At 41.8% G+C, this 25688-nt stretch overlaps 2 protein-coding genes across 12 annotated transcripts in view; both read left to right on the forward strand.

The window, feature by feature from the left end:
• The first annotated feature begins 5591 nt into the window (after positions 1-5591).
• dus2 (dihydrouridine synthase 2) lies at positions 5592-17212 on the forward strand. Of its 6 annotated transcripts, none has more exons than XM_046038181.1 (16): positions 5592-5722; positions 6370-6549; positions 6633-6678; positions 6779-6870; positions 6974-7017; positions 10308-10368; positions 10446-10493; positions 10613-10678; positions 10900-10970; positions 11048-11134; positions 12352-12520; positions 12604-12725; positions 12808-12948; positions 13763-13850; positions 16107-16180; positions 16351-17212. In XM_046038181.1, exons 2-16 carry the CDS (start codon positions 6430-6432, stop codon positions 16619-16621), a joined length of 1500 nt encoding a protein of 499 aa, XP_045894137.1. In that variant the 5' UTR covers positions 5592-5722; positions 6370-6429; the 3' UTR covers positions 16622-17212. The 6 variants fall into 6 exon arrangements, with proteins under 6 accessions (XP_045894137.1, XP_045894138.1, XP_045894139.1 ...); XM_046038182.1 differs by having other exon boundaries at positions 5610-5722; positions 6412-6549; XM_046038183.1 differs by having other exon boundaries at positions 5708-5722; positions 6361-6549.
• Positions 17213-19135: 1923 nt separating this feature from the next.
• LOC123961153 (nuclear factor of activated T-cells, cytoplasmic 3-like) overlaps positions 19136-25688 on the forward strand; it is a 43028-nt gene continuing 36475 nt past the window's right edge. For 4 of the 6 annotated variants that reach the window (XR_006822669.1, XR_006822670.1, XR_006822668.1 and 1 more), the window contains exon 1: positions 19137-19517. Coding sequence is in view for 3 of the 6 variants with exons in the window: in XM_046036285.1 (XP_045892241.1) it covers positions 19445-19517 (73 nt within the window). In the remaining 3 variants the exon portion in view is untranslated. Of the gene's footprint in view, positions 19518-25688 lie in introns of all 6 variants that reach the window. The other 2 variants (XM_046036284.1, XM_046036286.1) reach the window with 1 other exon arrangement.

Here is a 25688-nt window from a genome sequence, read left to right on the forward strand (position 1 = left end):
GCCTACATCCAGTAACGTCTGACTCTGTGTGTGTGGTGACTTATTATATATTTAATATGACACACAACACTCTGCAGGTGTTACCACTGATATATCTTTCAGCTTTTGTTGTCAGACAACTGTGCTGTTATAAAACAGTGACTTAAATCAGCATTAAACAAGAATTAGTTACCCCTAACGTATCGGTCAGTTAGCATGTTTAGAATCTGGATCAAATCATTATTTCATACCATGCAGTTGTTTGACACATAAAAACAGACAGATGTATTGATGACTGAGTGCCTGTATTGTGATACTCCACAATGCAAAATATAATAATCAATAGCAGAGTTTATGTTCATGCAACAAACAAGCCTACAGTTTCTCGAGTCTCATGGACGTCTCTGAGCAACTGTGCTGCACGTATAATGGTTATAATGGTAATACGTGCTGTTTGCCAGTTAAAATCTAAAACTTTTTTTTTTACAATAAATCTGTGTCTCTGGTTTAAACAGTTCAGAATACAAGTTCATGACATACACACTTGTTACTAGTGGTTTTGAATGCTAGCAGGCTAACTGTGTAGCCTCAAGCTGTGCCCCAATGCCACGAAACATACCAACTGTATATCACATGTACGGTGTACCGTAAAACTTCAATTAATAGCCCAAAATGACTTCTATAAAAATCTGGCTTTTATTGGTTTCAATCACTGAACTCACCCTGCCTGTATCTGGGACGGGCCTTTAATTCCTTTCCCACAAAACACTCACTCCGCAAAGATGGTAATGAGGCTGCTATCAAATTGTTTATTTCAACCACTATGAATATTGTGTAAAAATGTGCCTTTTTTTCGTCTCTGTTCTTTACCGTACCGGTAAATCCGAATTGTTTCGTTAAAATGAACTAAACGATTGAATTGTCTATCGATCTCACTGTATCGAGGTGCAGCATGTCCACCTTGACAAGTTTAAAGAGGTGTTATTCTGCTAATTTTCAGGTTCAACATCACTTATTTAGAGGTTGTACCAGAGCAGGTTTCCATGGTTATATATTTGTCCTACTGCACATTGCTGCAGCTCCTCTTTTCAGCCTGTGTTGAAGGCTTCGTTTTAGCTATGGAGTGATACATCTTGTCTCTAAATGATCTTTGTTGGGAGCTGCACATGCTCAGTTCCTAGTTAAGGACTACTAGCCAATCAGAAGCAGAGAAGGGCGGGTCGGCGAGAAGCCGGTAAACGGCTCGGGTTCAGCCGTACGTGTTGCCGACCGGCTCGGCAACACGGACTGGAGCGAGAGTTTCAGAGCGGCGAGTTATTAATCTGTATCCATAAAGTTTTAACTGAGCTCTGTCTCTACATCACAGGAACAACTTTCTGTCCACTGACTGCCTGGAGGGTAGCTGGTGTTTGGAAGGGAGAGGAGAGCTGTGTGCTGCAGCTCGCTGTTTCTGAGGAGCCGCTTGGCGAGCGTTATATGAGGCACGTTTAGCGGCTGGACTACAAACGAGCTGTTTTCAGTTCAGAGCAGAGTTTTCTGTGGGAGATGGGAACTCCCTTTGGACTGGACTTTGGACTTTTTCACTTTGTAAACCTGTTACATGCACAAAAAAGGTTTATAACTCAATAAAGGAGAGGGGAAAAGCCAAAAAGCAGAATACCACCTCTTTAAACATTTATATTTGTATACACAATCTAAGCAGCTTAGAAGCAGCTCATGCAGGCGACCCGCTGGGCTTTAAGAGGTTAAGAAATTCTACAAAAATCACACCAGGCTTCTAATTGAGACCTGCGTTTATTTATCCCGGCAAGTAAAAGGGACAGGCGTCAAATTGGGACTCAGCTTTTAATTGAAGTTTTACGGCATTAATCTTTGTAATAACATAGCAATCTAAACTAGTATAAGATACTTTATAGCTAATGAAATATCACTGCCAATGTTTGTTTTTAAAGATATTTCCATTTCCCTGCACTGTAGCGAATATACAACCCAGCGTATATCAAAAACATGTATTCTGACTTTTTTGAGTGCACTTAAAAGGTAACTTTTCCAGTAAAACCACGCTACGTTTCAAAATGTGTATTACATTCTTTCTCTTTGTTTCGCCTGCTTCTGCTTGAATGTAGAGACCAGCTGACTGAAAATATTTCTGTATTTTAATATTTTGTTTGTTGTTGTTTGAGTATTGGCATTACAGTAGTGATTTTAAGACTAAAACAGAACATGAGTTGAACTGTATTTTAACACAGAAGTCATATGTCAGTTCTTCCAAGACTAACCCCAAATAAATCAACATGATTTTATTAAGCCTCTCATTGAGAAGCAAAATGTCTTCAAGAATCCACAGCAAATCCACTCGCCTTTGACTGTTATTATTATTTTATTTTTTTGTAGCAGAAGTCTTTAATGGCCTCATGTAGACACATCTGTGTTTCCATCTTTATAGACTAGAGGGGGTGGGGGGGATTCATTCTGTTGGTTAATAACATATAAAAAGATTAAATCCAGGGGATCAGGAACACCACAGCCTTCACCTGTCTCGTGATGTCTTGGACATGCAGACACTTTTACACTGTAAATTATTTGTAAAGCATCCAGTGTTTACGATGGGATCATTACCTGGAGTGTTAACTTGGATGTATTTTAGAGCACTTTTTTTGTAAAAATGAGTGAATAACTGTAGTAGCAGAATAAATTGAGAATGAACTGGAATACGACTGGTGTTGTTCATCTTTCTGAGCCGTGCTGATGGACTTAAACTACACTACCGGTCAAAAAACATGTTTGTATGTAAATATAAGTAGTTTCTGATTACAAGTTACCCTACTTAAAATGTAATAGTAGTGTAACTATTTCAATTCCTTTTTTATTACTTTTCAAAATTTCTAATGGATATTTTTAGCAGTTAACCATTTTCTAAAGACAGCTCGAGAGGCAGTTTAACTGGCAGAAGGGTGGCGCTGCAAATTCAAACAGGAGAACCAATCAGAAGCATCACAACAGCATCAAACTTTACTAAACAGCTGTGGCTGGTAACGGCAAATGAAGACACTGTCCTAACTACCGTTATACATTCCTCTCTCACCTCTGGTATTGTTCCCTCAGCTGCAATAACTCCTATACTTAAGAATTTCAACAACTTCCGTCCTATTTCTAACCTGCCTTTTCTTTCTAAAATCCTTGAAAAAACTGTTGCATCTCAGGTCCATGCACACGTCTGACGATAACCTCTATGAAAAATTCTGGTTTCCGTTTCTGCCATAGTACAGAAACAGCGATGGTAAAAATCACCAATGATCTTCTCATGGCAGCTGATTCCGGACTACTAACTATTCTCATCCTCCTTGAGCCTTTGACACCATCTCTCATAACATCTTCCTTGACAGATTAGTCTCTATTGATTTCACTGACACACCCTTAGACTGGTTTAAATCATGTATCCCTCGGCCATATCTTCTGTAAATTAAACATCCATATCCACTGCTATGCAGATGACACCCAGCTCTACCTGTCCACCAAACCTACCACATCCCTCCCTCCCACCTTCCTCTCTGATTGCGGAAATCAAATCCTGGTTCTCTTGCAACAGTGACAAAACCGAGGTTCTCCTCATTGGCACCAAATCCACTTTGACTAAATCTGACAGTTTTTCTCTTACCACTGACAACTCTACAGTTTCCCCCTCCCCTCAGGTCAAGAGTCTGGGTGTGATCCTCAACAGCACACTTTCATTTCAAGCTCACATTAATAAAATCACTCGGTCTGCTGATGATCGTTGATTATTGTAATTGTCTTCTCGTTGGTCTTCATCTCAAATCCATACTTAAACTTCAACTGGTTCAGAACTCTGCTGCCCAGATCATCACCAGAACTCCTTCTATTAATCATATTACTCCCGTCCTTCCGCAGCTTCATTGGCTTCCAGTTAAATACCGCATTGATTTCAAGAATCTGCTCCTGACCTTCAAGGTCATTCATAACCTCGCTCCTCGGTACCTCACTGACGTCCTTCATATTAACACCCCCATCCGTACTCTTATGTCTTCTTCTTCTATTCGCCTCACTGTGCCTCCTGCTCGTCTGACCACTATGGGGTTCAGAGCCTTCAGCCGCTCGGCCCCTCGTCTCTGGAACTCTCTTCCACCAGACATCCGCAACACTTACTCGCTTTCCATTTTTAAATCCCGCCTGAAAACGCATCTTTTTAAACTGGCATATCCCACGTGATCACTCAATCTTTGTTTCCAGTTGTTTTGTACCCTGATTTTATGCACTGTAATTATTAATTTTATCGATTATTGCTGTACTGTTTTATTATGTTTTGTGAGGTGGCCTTGAGTGTTCAGAAAGGCGCCTATAAATAAAATTTATTATAATTATTATTATTATTATTATTATTACTGTGCACATGAAAAACATGCAAAGCAATGAAATTAAATAAATCCCTTCACTAAATTCTATTGGTGCAGAATAACTTCATAATAGAATAACAGTCATTACTTGAGCCCTGAAAGTTGTATGTCTCTTAAATTTACATTATTTCTCAGTTTTGCTGACCTAAACTTTGTCTTCAGCTTCTTTGGTTATTCTGCAGCAGTGGAAGGAAATTAAGCCTTGAAACACATTTTTACAGTAAACACTTTGGAACAGCTTGAACACCCTCAGAAGCTTTATTTGTACAGTATTACAACAAAAAAGGCAAATAGTGAAGGAAGACAGACCAATTGGTTGTTGATCGATCCTACAGTGAAAAACTTAACAAAACTTCTTAACCCTTTCATGCCACTACAGTGGACAGATGTTTGGAAGCCATTTTGGGCATTTAAGTTATTTCCCAACCACCACGTGGCGGACACCCAAAGCGTTGTTTACTATTCCATATGATTACTATCTGTTACATCTCTGTCATTTTGATATAGTGCATCTTAACTTCAAAATAACGGAAGGATGTGGCGATGCACCAAGTTTCTCAGCAATAACTGTAAAATCCTTTTATTCTCTGAAAACTAGACCAGTTAAAAAAAATATTTTCCAACTAAATAGGTTGTTAGAAATACTTTAATACAGATTTTAATTCTATATTTATTGTACATATTATGTGACACCTGCCCACTCCAATGGATGTTATGCGCCAAAGGGTTTGTTCTGCCTTTGTAGAATCTGCCTTAGTTTTATTTAAAATGATGATATAATTTGCACTTGAATAACTTTATGTATTACATCACTTGTTTTTAGTAAATGCTTAAAAAAATTTGTTTTTTTGGACCTACACTGAGTGCCACTGAATCACTTTTGGTGCACATTTCAAAATTTAACGTGTTGTTGAAAAAAGATAGGCATAATTTTTATTTTACTTGTTTAAAGACAAACAAAAATGAGTACTTTGTGATTTAATAATTAATGCATGAAAGGGTTAATTTACTTGTTAATTTTAAATCTGAAAATGTTTTGGTAAAGTAAACGTTGTTTTTAAGTTTGGCAGTTTGCTGCTCACTTTTGTCTCATTTAAGGTTTTTCACTGGACTTGAACTACTTAGATTTACACTTTTAAAGGTCTTGAAAAAGAAAAAAAAGAAACTTTTGAGTTGTTCTGTTGTTCTAGATGAACTGGCTCTATGTGCGGTGCTGATCTACACTATCAGTGATCTACATGGTGACGTAGAAGTCTAAACAGGAAGTGCAACAGCACGCGTTTCTGTCCCCACATGACCGCACGTTACAGCTGCTGTCACCATAAATGCCGGTGAGTTTATTTAATTCAAAGTTAGACAGATTATAGATAAACGCGTGTGTCAACACAAGCGTGTCTACAGTCTGAATGACTGTTTATTGTAGCTAACGGCACGTCGAAGCAGAGAGTGTAGAATGTTAGCATAGCATAGCCCTGACTGATGCGTTCAACCAAACTACATTCAGAAATGTCGCAGTTTAAAAGATGCGTACTTGTTGGTCAGAGAACGGACTTGCCAGAGTATGAATTTTATCTAATTACAAATCTTTATCGCTCTGTAGTTTCTTCGGTTTACGTTTGATTAGTTCATTTCAATTTCATTTCTGTAAACTCTTTATTTATTTCAACTCTTACCGGTGGAGAAAGCCAGATTAATTTGCTGACCTGTAGGAGTAGCTGGAGACAGAAGCGGTACAAAAAGTTAATGGTATTTGTTATATATGTGGCATGGTGATGTTATTGTTTGCCGGCTCGAAGAATAAAATACACAAATTCAGGTCTGAAGTTGAATGTGTTCAGTTGTCTTTTACTTGGGCCAGAACCGACACCACATTAAATCAGCTGATTTTGTTAACGGAGTTTCGCGTGTGGTGAAAACGAGGCTTCCCGCGGTAAAACGAACCCAGAACTGTCGATAACTTAAATCCCAGTGTTTACAGGTGAGCGTCTGGATGACTGGTGCCCATCTGCGTTGTTGACAGGACGACTGAGCCGCCAGGATGGCAGCAGGCAGGCTGAGCTTCAGAAACATCACCGCCCTGGCTCCGATGGTCCGGGTGGGGACTCTGCCCATGAGGCTGCTGGCTCTGGACTACGGGGCTGATGTGGTTTACTGTGAGGTGAGGATGGAGGCTTTGACAGAGGAAAATAAATCAGACATTAGTGTTTAAAAGTGTTGTTAACTGTTTGCTGTCTCTTGCAGGAGTTGATCGATATCAAAATGGCCCAGTGTCAGAGGGTGGTGAACGGTAAGAGTCTGTTCACACTCACACCAGAGGCTGAAGATCCAGACCGACACGGGACAAAGGCAACAACACACACCTCATGTTTGTTTTTTAATTGTGTCAGAGGTGCTGGAGACGGTGGATTTTGTGGCTCCAGATGATCGAGTGATGTTCAGGACCTGTGAGAGGGAGAAGGGCCGAGTCGTCTTCCAGATGGTGAGACGGGAAACAGTTTGGACCGGACAGCGTGAACGTTTTCCTCCCATGTTTTCATTCGCAGAGCCCTGAGTCTTCTCTTCTTTTTTTTGTTATTTTTCAGGGAACCGCTGACCCAGACAGAGCGCTGAGCGTGGCCCGGCTTGTGTGAGTCTCTGACCCTTTAATTCCCTGCTAATGACACAATATGAACGTAGTTTCAGAGTGAACACCATACGTACAAGATAAGTACGTCGCTTGACATTAAGACACAGGCTGAAAATCTGTTTTGTGATAAAGGATAATTTGGATATTTTTAAACCTGGGCCCTATTTTCACGTATTTTGGTGAGGAAATGACTCGTTGGTACAAAAAGAGTTCTGATCTGTACATTAGATGCTTCAGCCAGCAGCAACATATTCCTGCGGGACAACTGCGCCCGTCAAAATGACGTCCACAAAAAGCGCTTCTTGTTGCCACAGGCTCAGACTGTTACCGCAGTGTCTGACATCATCGTGGAAAGGATCCCTATGGGGGACTACAGGGGCCCCTCGTTGGTTTTAACAGGAAACTGAAGTCTCGCTCAGGGACAGTTATGGTGGCGATGGAGCAGTGGATAAGACGCTTGCCTCTGGTGTCCCTGAGTAAGACATTTAACCCGTAGCTGCGTGTGACCTCCAACATGTACAGCAATCCTAGGTCGATTTGGATAAAAGCGTCACTTTGTGTTGCGGTGGGACATAAAGGCGTGAAGATACAAGTGCATCACGAGACCTGACGATGGTCAAAAACAACATGAGAAGATTTTGAACAATATTTTTAAGAAATATGAAATGCTGAAATATGAGTTGGGTTCTTCCCCAGAAGATTTAGAGTTTTAAACACTTAATTTCCTGCATTCTGGAGACATTTTCTGCTTCATTTCACCGTGGAAATGTCTTTATTTATATAAAGAGAGTTGGCAGGTGACAATTCATGAATATAAAATATGACCGATAAGCAGATTTGTTTCTCCTATATTTAATTCTCGCTCTGAAAACTCGAGAGAGGCGAGTTGTTGCCGGACGACGAAACACGAGTCAGAGTTGGAGAGAGAGGAGTTTGTTGTGTTGGAGTACATCAAGTCTCACCAGCAGGTCCTTTACGTACAGAAATGGGGCTGAACGATGAATCGTTTTCAAATGGAAATTGTGATTTGAAAGAACGTGATTAGCTAATCGTGAAGGCGGCGATTAAAATGTAGGTTAATTATACATCTGACTCATTTTAAACAGTCATGCAGTTACAAATTAAGTCCGTTGTCGTCCTTGCGTGACCGACCTGGGCCTTGTTTCAGAAAGCAGGTTCAACAAACTCTGAGCTGTCAAACTCCAAGTTTTCGGTTTCAGAAAGGCCGATCGGAATAAGTCAATGGAGCTCCGATGCTACGATTCACCACGGCAGCGGGTAAATAAAGGCAGAGCCTTTTAATCGGGTGGCGCTAGAAATATGAACACTTGCCAACGCAGACCACGATAGGCTCTAAAACGCAGGATTGAAACGTTAACAATATCAGGCTCCATTTTATACAGCGCTGCTCAATCATCATTTACCAGACTGGAGTTTCCTTAATGAATAATTCTCCTGCAGCCTGTTTTAAACAGCTACAGTCCTGTTTATTCAGCTGGAGCCTGACGGGACCAAACGCCGGTGGCAATAACTGAAGATGAAAATATTAATGGAACAGATTAGACACAGTTTAGGCTCCTCGTGGACCTGTGATTGGAAAGCCACAGTCCGCCTCAGTAGGTCTATTAATGATTTCTTTGTAATGTAAAATGTGTCTAGCTTCAAACTGACTGTGAAGTTTTAGACGTCTATGTTACATTAATAAAACCTGGCTCATTTTGTATTTTATGAAATGCTGTCAAAACACATTCAGACGATCAGCAGATAATGAAAAACTCACTTTTAAACTACATGTATTAGTTTCAGCTGCACCACAGTCATCCTCACTCAGAGATATTCACATCATATCCAGCTGATAACTACGACAGGAATGTTCAATCAGTGCGACTACAAGATGAAAGGTCACTGTTCATTGATCAGTTTTATACAGATTAGTCCTAATTTAAACAGTGAATACTGCAGCACTGTAGCGCACAAAAAGTGTTTTTGTGCCAACCTGACAGCTGCAGAAATGTCCACAGAGTCACTGAGTTATTAAGAAGGACAGTGTAGCTTATAGATTTTATTCTGTGCTGAGGATAAGTTTACAATGTCCAAAGATTACTCTCTGTCCAAACATCGATGACAGACTGATCATAAAAGCGTCATGTTCAAGATCATGTTTGGGTAAAGAAAAAAACTAACAGCCTATTTAACCGTGATTTTGATGTTTCTAAAGACGTAATTGCGTTCATATATGTGCTATGATATCGACAGTCTGAATGAGGAAATGTCAGACGGTCATTTCAGGATCTGCAGGAGGGGAGGAGTCGGAGAGAATCTCAGCGTTAGTTGAAGTAAACATCGTCCCTAGCAGGTCAGGTTCACGGCGTAAGTTGCCGGGGTTACAGACCTAGACTTTGATTTGTTCAGATTTTTGTGCTTCCACCAAGGTTAAGTAGCTACGGAGTTAAATTGTTTCTGTACGACCAGTTTGTCTCTGCCGTTCTGCGTCTGGTTCATCTTCTCTGTGCTGCTTGATGCGGCTTCCGTCATAAATAGACTGGCAGTGAATATCGAACTTTAGCTAAACTAAAAAGTTTTAAAAAACACAAATCGAATCGTAATGGCAATATCTGGCAGAAAAAGATTTAGATTTTTTCCCTCAAATCGTTCAGACCTTCTTCGTGCATAACAAACTCCTTTTATTGTTGTTCAGATTATACAACAGCAGAGTGAAATAGTGTTTCTCCAAGCTCTATGTGCAAATATAAACATAAAAAGGCAAATACACGTAGCACAACAACAAATAGACAACATAAAAAACATTATACAGTGTTGGATTATTGCACAGAGTAACAGTAAATAAAATTCTCACAAGATTTCAGAGTGAGAACTGTCCTAAAGCGAGATTTCAGTTTCCTGTTAAAACAAAGTCGGTCACCAGGAGTCCGTCGCGGCGACCCTTTGTGATGTCGACCTGCTGTAACAGTCTGAGGCAGAAAGCTGGTGCATTTTCCCTGAAGGAATATTTTGCAGCCGGTTCAGCTGCCGGCTGAAGCGTTTACTGCACGGATTCAAAACTTTGTACCTTCTAGTCATTTCAACACCAACAGATGTGAAGAATACAGAAATGATCCTTTAACATTTAAATATGAAAGAAGAATTATGCTCAAAGTACAAACTCACTCGCAGGGTCTAAAAGAATATGACTATAAAAATATAATATAATGAATAATCTGCAGCAGTGAACGGGCCATCTTGTATCCCATGATGCATTGCTGAATCTGGTTAATGTTGTTGTCGCTCAGGGAGAAGGATGTGGCTGCTATCGACGTGAATATGGGCTGCCCCAAAGAATACTCCACCAAGGTGAGTTTCCTGTCTGTAACCAACCTGCTGCTGCTGCTCTGACCTCTGACCTCTGGCTGACCTCTGACCTCTTGCAGGGCGGGATGGGAGCAGCTCTTCTGTCGGATCCTGACAAGATCGAGGCGGTGAGTATTTCAACCGGACGACAAGTGTGTCAGCTGAGCGGCAGTAACCTGATAACCAACCACCTCTTTACATTTATATCAACAAAAAGACGACGGATTAACTGTGAAAATATCTGTAGATCCTCAAGAAGCTGGTCACAGGAGTTTCCATACCCGTCACCTGTAAAATCCGAATCCTGCCTTCGGTAAGATCGTTTGTTTTCTGTTTCTATCCTTGCTGCTTTAAAGATCTCTTCCTCTTGATGTTATTCACAATCCGTCTGTAGTCATGAAATGTGTCTCACTCTACGTTCCCCATCAGGGTTGTTGTGATTGATGTTAGCAGAAGATTTATCACGCGCCTCGCAGTGCCCCCCCCCCCGGTAACATCTGCTGTACCTGGTGTCATGTTCTTCACTGCTTTCAGGTGGAGGAGACGGTCAGTCTGGTCCAGAGGATTGAGAAGACCGGCGTCGCTGCTGTCGCTGTTCACGGCAGGTAAACCGCTTACAGTTTACGCAGCAGCACCGCTGGAGAATCACATGGAGTCACCGTTTGGCATTTCTGTTGTTCAGGTTGAAGGACGAGCGTCCCAGACACCCCGTCCACTGCGATTACATTCAGGCCGTCGCTCAGGCGGTTTCCATCCCCGTCATCGCCAAGTAAGCCTCAACACCTGCTCCTCCGTCTTTTTGCTCCAACAGGTGTCAGACGTGAAAAGTGTCTGTGACCACAGGTAAGACCTTTATTTTATTCTCAGATAAGGATTATCAAAACAAGTTCATCGGATTAAAACAGTCAGCGCGGGCATGCGGTTCTGCAATGACACTCGTTTTGTCTTGTTATAAACCCAGCACACCTAATCCTTTACAGCGGAGCCCCCCGTCCCTCGCTGAAAGCCCAGACCCCCTGTTCAGCTTGAGCCAATATGTCGGGGTAATAAATGCTGCATCGTGTTAATAATCGTGACTTTTGCCTAGTCGAGCAGCCCTATTCTCAAGGTTCTATGTCTTGACCTGGTTCTACAGTTTCAAGCAGGGACTGTTTAGAAAACCCGGTGTATTCAGCACGCTGAGGAGTTTTGTTCCTTTAAAATTAAATCTAACAGATCTGTCTAGCCGTCCTGGAAGAGGGATCCCTCCTGGGTTCAACAACGAAGATGATGGTACAGATTTTAAAGCCCTCTGAGGCAAAGCTGTGATCTCGGGCTGTTTAAGTTGACCAGAGAAAAACAAATGTAATTTGTGACAAAACATGAATTTGCTCATCTGCTTTTTACTCCTCTTTATAACAAAGCTAAGTTATTTGTGGAGATTACTTAAACCTGCAGTGGAGGCTTTGTCTCCCTCTTCTGGTAGTGAGAGTAACTACACAAACACTGTCGACGCCCGCTCATGACGTGCAAAAACAGAGACTTTTCCACATTTCTGGTCAATAAACAGCCACACAGACGACTCCAAAGAGCAGTAACACGACTTCCTGTCTGCCCTCACAGCTACACCAATAATTATCCACGTTTGTCCTCGCCGTCCTTCGCTGTCTGTTTGACTGTAATCCCTCCTCTGAACGCAGCTTTTCTCTTTATCTCGAGCGTCAGAAACGTTTTCTTGGCTGCATACAACACAACGCTGCCGAAGCCTATTTACATCAAAATAAACTTAAACAACCAGACACATTTTCTCCAGTCGACCTATTTCTACTTTTTCCACAGCAGTGCCGGATCCTGGAGCTCTGGGTTGCTCCCCCTTCAGCTCTGGCGAACTAATCATCACTAGCTGGCGTAAAACTGCAGATTTAAAAACTCGTGTATACTGCGAGTACAGACAGGTTTATCTGGCGGTGAGAAGCCTAATCTGCGTTGTAATGGTCTCTCCTGCAGCGGAGGCTCTCTGGATCTGGTGAAGACAAACGCCGACGTCGAGGAGTTCAGGAAGGCGACGGGCGCCTCGTCGGTCATGTTGGCCCGCGCCGCCATGTGGAACGCATCAGTGTTCAGCAACCGGGGGCCGCTGCCTTTAGAGAAGGTCATGGAGGACTACCTCAAATATGTGAGTTTCTGTAGTTCTGCTTCTCAGCGGGGGAAACCTTGGCTGCCCGATGACTGACGCTGTTCCCGGTTGTGTTTTCTCAGGCGATCCGATACGACAACCACGTGTTCAACTCAAAGTACTGCCTGTGTCAGATGCTGAGAGACAAGGTGGAGTCTCCTCTGGGGAAGCAGGTGCAGGCGGCTCAGACCAACGCTGAGATCAGGTATTAAACCAGAGGGGACGCGGCCGACTGTGTGACGTCAGGTGTCGGCGATGCAATGTGACGTGGTGTGAATGTGTTGCAGCGAGGCGTACGGGCTGCGGGAGCTGTACCGGCAGACCCAGGAGCGGCTGCAGGCCAGGAGGGCCGCCCTGCAGAGCGGCTGCCAGCCGGACCCACTCGTAATGGACGGAGACGTCACCACCATGGCTGTCAAGTTTGAGCGGTCAGTAAACGAGCTCGGTCAAAATAATGCGTTAAATAAAAAGTGGGCCTCAGTCTCGCATCCCAGCGTTTGTGCCGCCGCACGACTTGATTTAAAAGGATGTTCTGAATGGTGATGTGTTCGCATTAGCGTCTAACATCCAGGATCAGAAACAGCTTTACTGACTTTTTACACATTAAAGGAATTTGCCTCGGTGACGGGACGGTAGCGAGAGACCGATATGAATTAGAGCTGCAACCATTAATCGATTAGTTTTCAACTGTAAGTGAAAAGTCTCTGATTCCAGCTTCTTAAATGTGAATATTTTTGGTTTCTTTCCTCCTTTATGACAGTGAACTGAATATATTTGGGTCGTGGACAAAACAAGACATTTGAGGTCATCTTGAGTTTTTGGAAACAAACGAAGGTTTGTGCAGGTGGAAAAGCAGGTTAGCATGTAAATCTGTTCCCATCAGAGAGAGACACAGGAGTGGATTTCCACTCTCATAAAAATACTCCCATCAGAAAATAGCACCTTTTCCCCCGTCCCATCCCAGGATTCCCCGAAACATTTCAGCCTCTGGTGTCTATTTCTTTTTAAAAATAGAAATGTGTGCCTCACGGATGAATTTTCTTATTTAAAGAAATTTGCCTCCCAGTTCGCTCGGCAGGATGAATTTTGCGTGTGTGTCACAATCTGATGTCATCACGTTAGCGTTCATCTGAAAAGCTGTCGTTGTAAATCTGCTAAATGTGTCACCCGATGAGTATTCGTTACTAAACAGACATTTTTCAGGAGAGGTTTGATGATCTCGACTTGTTTTTGTGGGTTTAGGAGAGAGTATCCAGCTCACATCACGCCAAAGATGTTCCTGCTGGAGTGGAGCCGCAAGGAGAAGCTGGAGCAGCCGCTTTACGAGACGGTAAGAAAGTTAATTAAACCTGCGCAGTGAACTTCTGCAGAGTCTGATGCCGGAGCTGATCCTCGGGCTGATGCCGGAGCTGATCCTCGGGCTGATGCCGGGGGCTGATCCTCGGGCTGATGCCGGGGGCTGATCCTCGGGCTGATCCTGGGGGCTGATCCTGGGGGCTGATCCTCAGGCTGATGCCGGGGGCTGATCCTCAGGCTGATGCCGGGGGCTGATCCTCGGGCTGATGCCGGAGCTGATCCTCGGGCTGATGCCGGAGCTGATCCTCGGGCTGATCCCGGGGGCTGATCCTCGGGCTGATGCCGGGGGCTGATCCTCGGGCTGATCCTGGGGGCTGATCCTGGGGGCTGATCCTGGGGGCTGATCCTGGGGGCTGATCCTCAGGCTGATGCCGGGGGCTGATCCTCAGGCTGATCCTCGGGCTGATGCCGGGGGCTGATGGCCGGGGGCTGATGCCGGGGGCTGATGGCCGGGGGCTGATCCTCGGGCTGATGGCCGGGGGCTGATCCTCGGGCTGATCCTCGGGCTGATGGCCGGGGGCTGATCCTCGGGCTGATCCTCGGGCTGATGGCCGGGGGCTGATCCTCGGGCTGATCCCGGGGGCTGATGGCCGGGGGCTGATCCCGGGGGCTGATGGCCGGGGGCTGATGCTTTGCGGCAGTCTGATTTATATTTACTTTGATTGATTTGATAGATAACTGTTCTGGCTGTCGAGCTTCACCTGAGCAGGAAATTAATTATTTCTAACAGAACTTGTGACCACAAAACAAACCCGCAAATGCTCTAGAGAATCAGAGGGAACGTGTTTCCCAGGTTTTTATGCATTTATGTTTTGATGTTATAATTCCTACGGTGCAGCGTGGCTCCGTGTTTGAGCCTTGATTGATTGATTTGTACAAATAGTGCATCAATGTGACAAAGATGTAAGAAACGCATGACGCGCAGATTATTCTGCCAACAGAAAGCCGTCCAGCTTTTAACCTGACTGCACATTTCAGGATAAAGCCACATTTCAGATAGATGAATGATCCAATACTGATATCAGATACTGACTCAAATATCTGCCGTGGGTATCGGTGACAAGATCTATGGGGGGCGATGGGGGTCAGTAAAGGTAGAGTTTCACTGGGCGAGCCGCCCAGATACGTTACAAGACATGGATACTGATACGGTGGATATTTAAAAGCGCCGACCAGGTACAGTAACAGTGAACACACGAGTGCAGATCTCATTCAGTACCACGCTGGTTTCGATCTCTTTATACCCCACATCAGAGGTCACTAATTGATGGACCGCGGTCTGCGCGCAGAGGGAGGGGCTTTACAGAAACATATTAATTAACTCAACATCAAATTAAATCGGTATAAACAGTATTGTCTAATTTTATATCTCTTTTGAAATGATATCGGTACTTTATACCGGCCAGCCCTAATACACAGAGGAAGAGAGGAGGCGAAAGAGAAAAGAGGCTTTTAATCAAGAACGTACAGATTCTTTCCTGAACATTCTTCCCACAGGCAGCTGAAACCCAGAATGTCTTATTTGATCTCAGACTGTCAGGATTATTAAAAGCGTCAGTGTGAAGCGTCTCTACGAGATGAAGCACAAGTCTTTAGAGCAAACGTACCCACTCAGATCTGAAGCGAGGGAACAGAAAATCCAGTCCCAGGATCCACAGCTCCCGTTTCTCTCTGAGCAGGAGAAAGTAGGAAAGTGGGCATGAAGGAGGAATTAAAGGTGCTCATTTGTTAAGATGTGTTGAGCGTTTATTATAAAATTGGTTGGCACTACACTTCAGTCACTTCAAGCTGCACTTTTTATTTCTGAAATGAAACACTTTATTTTCAGATCCACCTTTAAAAACAAATCTCATGTATTTTTTCAAATGCAGCCTTTAATTTACTTAAATGTAGAATTTATTATTGGAGAAGTTCTTATTTATTCTCCCTCCAGTTTGATTTGAATTGTTGGAATATTATTTGGTTTGACAGTCAGTTGTTGACTAAAAACATGTTGATACAAACATACGTTAAGGTTCTGAATGATAACTCAAGTTATGAAGTTCCCGAGCTTTGCTTCGGGAAATATTCTCTAACTGGACCTCTTTGAATTAAAAACCCCTGCGCTGCGTCATTAACAAGCGCGCAGCTGCTGCCGATGCCTGTCAGCCATCACCCCGACATTCAGGCTCTGTCCAGTCTCTCGAACTGCCACCGGAGCAGCTGTGAACAGCGTGTGTTGTGTTTTCAGGTGCAGCGCTCGCAGGATCGAGCCTTCCAGTCCGTGGTGACGGTAGCGGAGAAGAAATACAGATCTTCACTGTGGTCGGTACAACCAAACACGTTTCTTCCTCTTGTTGACGTAACGCATGCCCAGCCAAACCCTGACCTGAACCGTCACGACTGCATGCCTTCATTTAAACCTCTACCCTAAAAAGCGTCTCCGCCGCGGGGACCTCAGCTTCAATCATGTCAAGTCTTCTTGTCATTTTCAGGGAGAAGTCGAAGAAATTTGCAGAGCAAGCGGCCGCCGTCGTCTGTCTGCGAGTTCTGGGAATACCGGAGGGTCGTATCGGCGAGGAAGACTCCGGCCTCGTCTGCAAGAGGAAGAGGGAGGGGAAGATGAACGGCGCCACGGAGGAAGAGGGAAGCAACAAACGTCACGAAGCCGACATCCAACAGGAAACGGCCAGCGCAAAGACCGCCGCGGCGGGCAACGGTGACCATCGCAAACCGGACACGCCTCCGGAGCAGCAGGAGGGTTAACGAACAGTTAAAAAACTTCTCTTTTAGTTTAAGCAGGAGGAGAAGAAGCTTCTCCAGCGACTGACGGACGCTTGTAAGAACCAGACGTACAGATCTGAAGCAGCTTGTTTGCGCCAAACATCAGTTCATTTATTTTCTGTCCGTACCCTGAAAATGAACTTTAAGTTTAGATTATTTTCTGTCAAACACGAATCTGTTGTAAAGTTTTATTTCTTTCAATGCTTCAGAATCGTTTTCACACGTTCAAACTGGGATCTGCACGGTGCAAATACAGTCTTCCACGCCGCCAGAGAGGAGAGCGTCTTTATTATTATTATTATTATTATTATTATTATTGGGATAGAGTCCACATTTTAAACCTGTTAACTGAAGAGGTTCAGATGTGTATTGCAGCCAGTAGGGGGCAGTGCTGAACCTTCATTAAGGTTTTATAGTTTTAAGATATTTCAGATAAACACTATTAATTTTAACCTCGGTGCCTTTTACGGGATTTTCTTTTCAACATGATTTCGGGTGGGCCTTAAACGCATCATTTGTCCTTTACTCTCTGTCCAACATGTCCTGCAGTTGGATTAAACATGTTAAACAGTATTTGTCTTCATCACCCTCCACTGAAGTAGATATATGGTGCCGTATGTTTCTATCTCTGCTTGTATCCACCAAGTTTTAACCTGAAACATCCTCCAGAAACTATTAGTTTCATCTTCGTGTCAAAGGTTCGGACTGTTATTTAAAAAAGTCTTTTCTACAATGAAAAGACAAAAAAACTAGTAATGAACTTGTCCTACAAAGCAATAACAGACAGTGTAGCTGCAGCCTGATGCAGATAAAACACAAAGAGCCCAAGTGTTGCGTTTAGGTGACACATTTCATGATGAACAGGGTCAAAAAAATAACGCCGGCTCTCCCTTTAATTTAAAAGCAGCCTCTGGTCTTGTGATTAAAAAGTCTTTAAGTCCTGAATTGAACCTGAGAGGAGACACCCAGCTGCTGACGTCACCGCCGGGCTGGCTAATGGTGCCTTCAGGGGCCCTGGGAGAAGTGACAATACAACCTAAATGAGCGTGCAGAGGAACCGACACCATACTTCAAATCTAAACCTCAGCATGATTGAGATAAACTAAAGTTATATTTCAGCACCCTGTAGTGGCTTTAGAAACTACAAACCAATTTTTAAGTTATTGAACTTTGTTTTTTGGTTCTGTAAACACGTTTTTAATATGACTGCAACTAACGATTGTTTTCAGTGTTGATTATTTTCTCGATTAATTGATTCGTTGTTTGGTCTATAAAATGTTGATGACGTCCTCAGATGTCTTGTTTAATCCACAACAGAAAGATCCTCATTTTACTGTCACAGAGGAGCAAAGAAACCAGGAAATATTCACTTTTAGGAAGCTGGAATCAGAGAATTTAGACTTTTTTCCCCCCTTAAATAATGACTCAAACTGATTAATCGATGATCAAAAATAGTAGCAGGTTAATTTAATAGTTAACAATGAATATATGAAAAGCTGCAGCTCAGATCTTTAAAACATCAGTGCAAAACAAACACACCAAAACAAGCAGCTCTGTGGACTGAAAAATATATTAACACAGAACGGCTGCCATTCATTTTAATATATATATAAATTTAATTCAGTGTCTTACAGTGGTTTAATTGCAAAGTTAATGACAATTATCTTACTTTGTTTTATTCAAAGTGTGTTATTGCATTTTTAAAATGTAAATATAAGTATTTTTTTAATCCAAAACTTCACAAATTGATTGTAATAAAATGCTGTCAAAGTGATTCATTATCGCAGCTGCAAACTCCAGGCTCTGAATATACATCAAAGATCCGCTCATTTTAAAAGGTACTATGTAGGCGTACTGTTTACACCACACACACAGGAATAACTTGCATAGTTAAAACACAAAAACAATCCCCCACTTCCACGTCTTTACAAAAGCTCACTTTCTTGATCAATAAAGATTTATGGAAAGAATTGAGGAAGTAAGAATATTGTAGAAAAGTTTGATCTTGACAGTTTAACATAACGCACAAATACACAAACTGCCACATCTGAACTCTTACGGCTGCCGTTTTAACATTTATTCCCTAAAACTAGTCACTACATTTAAAAGTAAGTCTTCGTATCTAATAGTGACTAATGAAAAGGTGATATCTGAACTGTAAATTATTACATTTATATTATTATTACTATTCTATTTATATAGAAATACAATAGTGACTTCTAAAATAGAAATGGTAACTAGAAAATCTATTCGGACAACTGCTGAATATGTGATATGTGAACTGCAGAGTTCCGTAGATTTCAATGGCAAAAATGTGCAATTAGTTACTAGTAACTAAAAAACCAAGTAATAGCAGCTTTTAAATAGCGACTAGTAAGTTTTAAGGAACAAATGTTGAAACAGCTTTAGCGTTAACAAACTACTGCAGTTATTTAAAACTGTATTCAGAGACGGTTTAAAGAAAAACGACCAACATCGCTTGAACAGCTCGCGTGGAGTTTACGGGGAGCCCGTGAACGCAGCACGAGGATCAACCGCGGAGAGAGTAAAACTCGCAGCAACCGAAGAAACAGCGAACACAACAAGTTTAACACAATAATGCGGCTCTGACGCTTCTGCTGCGGAGCGCGGGGACCTATTTATTGATCGAGTCTATGTCCGTTAACAACTTTTAATCGGGGGAATTTAGTCGACGTGTTTGTTGAGACGGAGTTCTGCTTTCAGTCGGATGGAAGTGAGCGAGACGGCTCAGTTTTAAAAGACAGACAGGTCGGTTTAACGGACATTTCCTGCGTCGCCGGTTCGATGTCCACATTAAACTTCGCAGAGGAGCTGGACTTCAGGCTGATCTTCGAGGACGACGGCAGACAGACTGCAGGTACGTGTCATTTTGGCGACGTTAGTTAGCAATTTGTCAGCAGAGTTAAGCGAATGACAACTAACGGGAGGGACGCCGGAAGCCAGGCATTGTGGTTTTCAAAATAAAACGCTTGACGCCTGTGAAATGAAAACACGCTTTCATAAAGTCTGCTGTTTAATCCATTATTAAAAACAAAAAGACGAAGTTAATAAATACGAGAGAAATATTTTGTAGGTGAAATTTAATTTTAATACATCGATTTGTATGTTTCAAGCGTTTGGACTAGTAAGTTACCTTTTTATTAGTTAGTTGTATTTAAAAAAATAAGTGCTGGTATCTAAATAATAGTGTCTAGTAAAACAGGAATAGTTACTAGTAACAAATGAAAAGATGATATATAAACGGCAATATATATAATAATAAGTAATAATATAAACTTAGTTACTGGTACCAAAAAAGGAAGTAGACTGGTCACTATTTCCATTTAATAGTGTCTATTATTTAGATACTACTTATTCATTAGTTACTAGTTACTCTTCCAAAAGATACTAGTAACGTTTTCATTCTTACTAGTAAGAATGGAATAATAACTTATACTAATAATAAGCACTGCTACATAAACAAAGAAAATATGCTTTTAATGCTTCTTTTTTAATGTCTGGGGTTTAATCCCTTATAAAGTAAAAAAGGTTAATAAATGCAAGAGAAATATTTTGTAGTTTAAATTGAATTTTAATACATTGATTTGTATATTTCAAGCCTTTGGATTATTGTTTGTTTGTTGATTTAATTAAAAGGGACAGTGCACATGAATCAACATGACGACTGCAGTCCGATATGTAAATGTACCAGATTTAATCATACAGACTCCTTTTCATCTGCAGTCCCTGGCAGGTTGATGAAATAACAGAACATATTAAAACATAAACGTGGCTCCTCAGAAGCCAACAGAGAGCGCAGATATGATGACACATAGAAGACAGCAAAACAACAACACATCTTTTTTTCATCGGTTGTGATTAAGAAACTTGAACTCAAATGAAAATCCACACCCACTGGGAGGGGGTTATGATGTGAAGTAATAGTTTTGGAAAACTCAGTTTGAAATTGTACAGTGCGAGGTATTACTAGCAGTACTCATGTACGTAAGTTGGACTTTAAATTTAAATGTAGTCTGAGGGTTTTTTGCTATTTTGAGAAATCATTAAACGTTATCTTTGTGTAATTTAGAGGTAATTATGATAGGATACAATAAAATAAGTGTCAGAATAGAAAAATAGGCAGGAGCACAGAGCAAAGATCAGAGCAGACAGTCGTGGTTTACATTTCAGTGGTCAAATCTTTTGAGTGATATTTTATTACTAAATAATTCACCTCCTTCAAAGGTTAAATACTATTAAAATCCTAATAAATGGCATCAATCTGATGTAGCTTGTATAAACCGTGATTATTTTGTCTGAATATCAGGTTTATCTATTCAGTGTTGTGGGTCTAATAATAACTACATCCAAACAATAATGGTCAGTTATCAATTTTCTCTCAATCCACAATTCAATGAATCAACTAAAAGTTCTGTTAAAGAGGTCAGTCACTTTTTGTTTTCATTGGTTCCTCTAGGGTCGCATTGTTAGGCATACGGGATTTTACTTTGAAAAGTGTAACCGGAAGCTCTGCTGTCTTATTATAGAGGATGTGACACTTTCATTTGTCTGCTGTTAAATTTAGTTGAATTTTTAAATGTGGATCAGGAGGCGAAGAAGTGATAAAATCACTGGATTGATTAGTATTATTGGCCACTCTGCTGTAGTTTTAATGTATTGATCAGCTGGCAGTTGGACAAGTTGCTGTAATTATTTGGGATCAGCTCATGTTGGTTATATTTTATGTTAACAGATATTATAACAGGATACAGCTCAACCAAACTTCCCGAAGCAGCCCTTGTTGACTAAAAAATGTATATTATAGTGATACAATGATGTGAAGTATCATGAAGAATTGGAAGAGGGCTGCAGCTAATTATTTTCAGTCCGAACCCCACAGATATTTAGTTTACTATCACAGAAGACTAAAAATGTTTTAACCAAACATAGTGTTAGGAGACAGACATACTCAGTGCGTCGTGTGCCCTCTCTGCTCTGCTGGTCTTGGTTGTTTTTTCTAGTTTATATTCGGGATCCTGAAGAAGGTCTAAAAAAAGGTACGCCATACCCAACGACGTACCCTACGATACACCGTATCCTATGCCGAACCTTACACTGTACCCAATGCCATATCCTACACGTACCCTACGCCGTACCCTACGCCGTACCCTACGCCGTACCCTACTCCGTACCCTACGCCGTACCCTACTCCGTACCCTACTCCGTACCCTACGCCGTACCCTACGCCGTACCCTACGCCGTACCCTACGCGTACCCTACACTGTACCCTACACCATACCATACACCGTATCCTATGCCGAACCTTACACTGTACCCAATGCCATATCCTACACGTACCCTACGCCGTACCCTACGCCGTACCCTACGCGTACCCTACACTGTACCCTACACCATACCATACACCGTATCCTATGCCGAACCTTACACTGTACCCAATGCCATATCCTACAAGTACCCTACGCCGTACCCTACGCCGTACCCTGCGCCGTAACCTACTCCGTATCCTACGCCGTACCTTACGGTGTAACCTATGCCGTAACCTATGCCATATCCTACGCCGTACCCTATTCCGTAACCTACGCCGTAACCTACTCCGTATCCTACGCCGTACCTTACGGCGTAACCTATGCCGTACCCTACTCCGTAACCTACTCCGTATCCTACGCCGTACCTTACGGCGTAACCTACTCCGTACCCTACTCCGTAACCTACTCCGTATCCTACGCCGTACCTTACAGCGTAACCTATGCCGTAACCTACGCCGTACCCGTTCAAGTATCCTACGCTGAACCTTACACCACAACCTACGCCGTACCTTACATTGTACCCTACGCCTTAATCTATGTCGTACCTACTTTTTGTACCAATGTTGACCACATGGCACAGTTAAAGTTAATATTGTTATTCAGTGATTGATTGATTGATATCTTAATTTCGAACGTGAAAAATAGTGTTAAAAAACAGATGAACAACAAAACAAAAACTCCACAATTTCCAGTACAAACACCTCCATTTACATGTGTGAAAAGGAGTAGGAAGAAGTAAAACGTATGCACTCCTGCCTACCCCTTTATACCCTAAATGCCATAATTAACAATAATACAAGTATAAAATAATAAATCTACAAAAATAATAATTCCATAATCAAAGAAAATACTCTTATCCAAAGTTCACATCCCTCCCAAACTAGATGACATCAACCAGAAAATCTAAAAGGTGGACTGGGTGATAAACTCTTTCATAAAGTAAACAAACAATAGTTCAAACATTAGTAGCTAAAATAACTACTGAACATACTGTAGATGTGTCGAGGCTGGTTGGGTTTCAGACGTGCCGCCCAGCCGTCAGCCGGTAGGTTTTACTTCCTGGTTTTCTAACCGCTTTGTGGTACACAGCTGGCGGCAGACATCACCTCCTCCTACTTGTCCTCCTCCTCCCCTTGTTTCTGCTCTGGAGGGGGGCAACTGTAGTACATTGAGGGTTATTTGCAAAGAAGCAGCAGAGAGGAGTTAGTGAAGCAGATCGCAGTTGCCGCTTTGACGCCTTTTTTGCATGTAGCATGCAAGGTATGTGTTAGAGCGAGAAAGACGGGTATTAATAGTAGAGATGTGGTGAGGAGTGTGTGCAGCTGTGTTAATGAACCTTTAGAACTGTGGAGGATAATCTGTCACCACAATTAGCCTAGTGCATGAACTTTGTAACTGCACTGTAAATGCTCTGTAAGTGCATGGACAAAATAATAAAAACACGTCACTACAGTGACAAAACATTAACAGCAGGCAGGGAGCAAAGAGATTATGTAAGTTGTGACAGGTTCAACCAAAAAGTGATTTTTAGAGGCTCAAAGATATATAATAATATTGTAAATCAACAAGAATATATGTTTTTCTTCCTGCCTTCCAGTACACTAAATCATGGCATGACAGCTCAGGTTTATTTTGCTCTACCAACCACTATAGTAAAGCATAAACATGGCATGAACAGGCGTTTAGATAGATGGATTATTTTATGCACACTATGTGGAAATTTGTTATCACAGAGTGTGCGTTATGCTCTACAGCATAGATATATTTGTATATATCACATACTCTCCATCGCTACGTACAAAGGGCGATCGTGCCTTTTCAGTGGTGGCCCCGAGACTGTGGAATAAACTACCTCTGATTATCGGATCTGAACCTATTTTAATTTATCTGGTTTTAATTTTTATGTCTTCGACTGTATAACTGTGTTCAGCCCTTTGGTCAACTCTGGTTGTTTGTGCTGTATAAATAAATTTGACTTGAACTGACATGTGCATCTCAAAAAGTTTACTTATTGTGTGTGTGAAAGTACACCAGAACCAGAGTGAAAGATTCAAGGCTCATGAAAACTTTGCAAGTGTTTTGAGTCAATTATCTGATTAAAGCTCTTCTCACGTTAACATTTCTGTATTATAAATTCTTTATTCTAAAATTCATATAGTTTTGAGATACCCTACACGGTTTCCTGCACCGCACTCTACGTTTTACTCTAAAGCTGATGATATACAGAGCAACTTTTAGAGCAATCGTGCAGGGCAACTTTGCCGTCAATGGTTATGAGTAAAGATTACTACCGTGATCCCCTTCCCCCACCGCTCCGCCACTATCCGTTCAAAACATAGTCGGACTTGCCGCTAGCAAGATTGCTCAAAGAGTTGCCCCGTGTATCATCAGCTTTAAGACGCAGCCTACGGCAACATGGTACCATGATGTGTCATCGTGGTAAAGAAGTCATTTTTCTCTATTTTCTGACATCTTTTGGAGTTCTGATTTCCTTGAGCTGTAAGCCGTAATAATTAAAGATCAAAACACTTTATGTGTAATAAATTCACGGATGGAAAAGACGTGCCTTTGGTGTAGGAGACCTGGGTTCGATTCCCACTGCGATGTGTCGCTGAGTAGGTGCATTTACTTGCTCCTGGGATGTTCCACCCCCCCAGTTGTGAAGTTGTTCTTCCGACTTCGGTGCTTTTAAGTTGGAATGTGGGAACAACATGGACGCTACTATAAAGATGTGTTGGACTGTCATTGTCATCTAAGTATGCTGAAAACAGTTTTCTATTACAAACCGATTACCTGAAACCACTAAAATATTGCTTGTACTGCAAATACCGTTATAACCTTTGTAACCAATAACCACGTTGTCCACCATGTTTCTACGTGTATGACTTCAGCAACTCGTGTACCAAAATGTTCTCAGACTTTAGGGGCATGTGAATTATCCCAGTTGGGAAATAATTTTTCCGATTATTCCAACACCACATGAACGCACCTTAAACCCCTAGTTGGTGTGCGACCTTTGACATATAGCAAATTGCAAGTTGCTTTGGATTAAAGCGTCAGCTAAATGAGTAAATGTAATGAATCTAGAATATATGAAGAATTAAATTATAGAAGAAAAAGACCTTTTCCACAATATTTATATATTATATATATATAATATTTTATATTTAAATTTTCTGAGATGCTCCTGAATAACAACATTCATTTCGAGTTGAATTCTGCACCGCTGTGGCCGAGGACGAGGCTTAACTTGCCTTTTTCCATCCAGGGTCATGTGCTGTGGTGAGTGCATGTGATGGCTCTGTTGTTGAGATCTGAGAGGTTGGGGGTTTAGAGACTTGTGATTTTTTCAGCTGAATAACAGAAGAGCAGAAATGGATTGTTGTTTGAGCTTCAGCTAACGTCTTCATCTGTTATAATGAGTTTGTGCACTATTTCTTTTTTTGATTAATCACATAGTCTTCAGGATTTTAAAGTGCGACACACACACCAGCACACACTCGTTGGTTACAGACGAATTGACCTGAAAATTTTTCTTAGATTATTAGATTCATTGTTTTGTCTGTGAAATGTAAAAAAACCAGTAAATGCTCATTACTGTTCCTCAGAGCCCAAGTTTTCATTTTATAATGACATAAAGCTGCAGTCGCCCTGCTGATTGATCTGCTAATTGTTGCAGCACTAGATAGAGGAAGTATTCACAGCTGGCGTAGACTGAAAAT

The sequence above is a fragment of the Micropterus dolomieu genome, linkage group LG22 (genome assembly GCF_021292245.1).
Source record: "Micropterus dolomieu isolate WLL.071019.BEF.003 ecotype Adirondacks linkage group LG22, ASM2129224v1, whole genome shotgun sequence".
In the NCBI taxonomy this organism is placed as follows: Eukaryota; Metazoa; Chordata; class Actinopteri; order Centrarchiformes; family Centrarchidae; genus Micropterus; species Micropterus dolomieu.

Coding starts and splice junctions, on each gene's coding strand:
- dus2 (XM_046038181.1), top strand. CDS start 6,430: ATGGCAGCAGGCAGGCTGAGCTTCAGAAACATCACCGCCCTGGCTCCG. Junction 11,135..12,351: donor TCCATCCCCGTCATCGCCAA/GTAAGCCTCAAC, acceptor TCTCTCCTGCAG/CGGAGGCTCTCTGGATCTGG. Junction 16,181..16,350: donor AAATACAGATCTTCACTGTG/GTCGGTACAACC, acceptor TGTCATTTTCAG/GGAGAAGTCGAAGAAATTTG.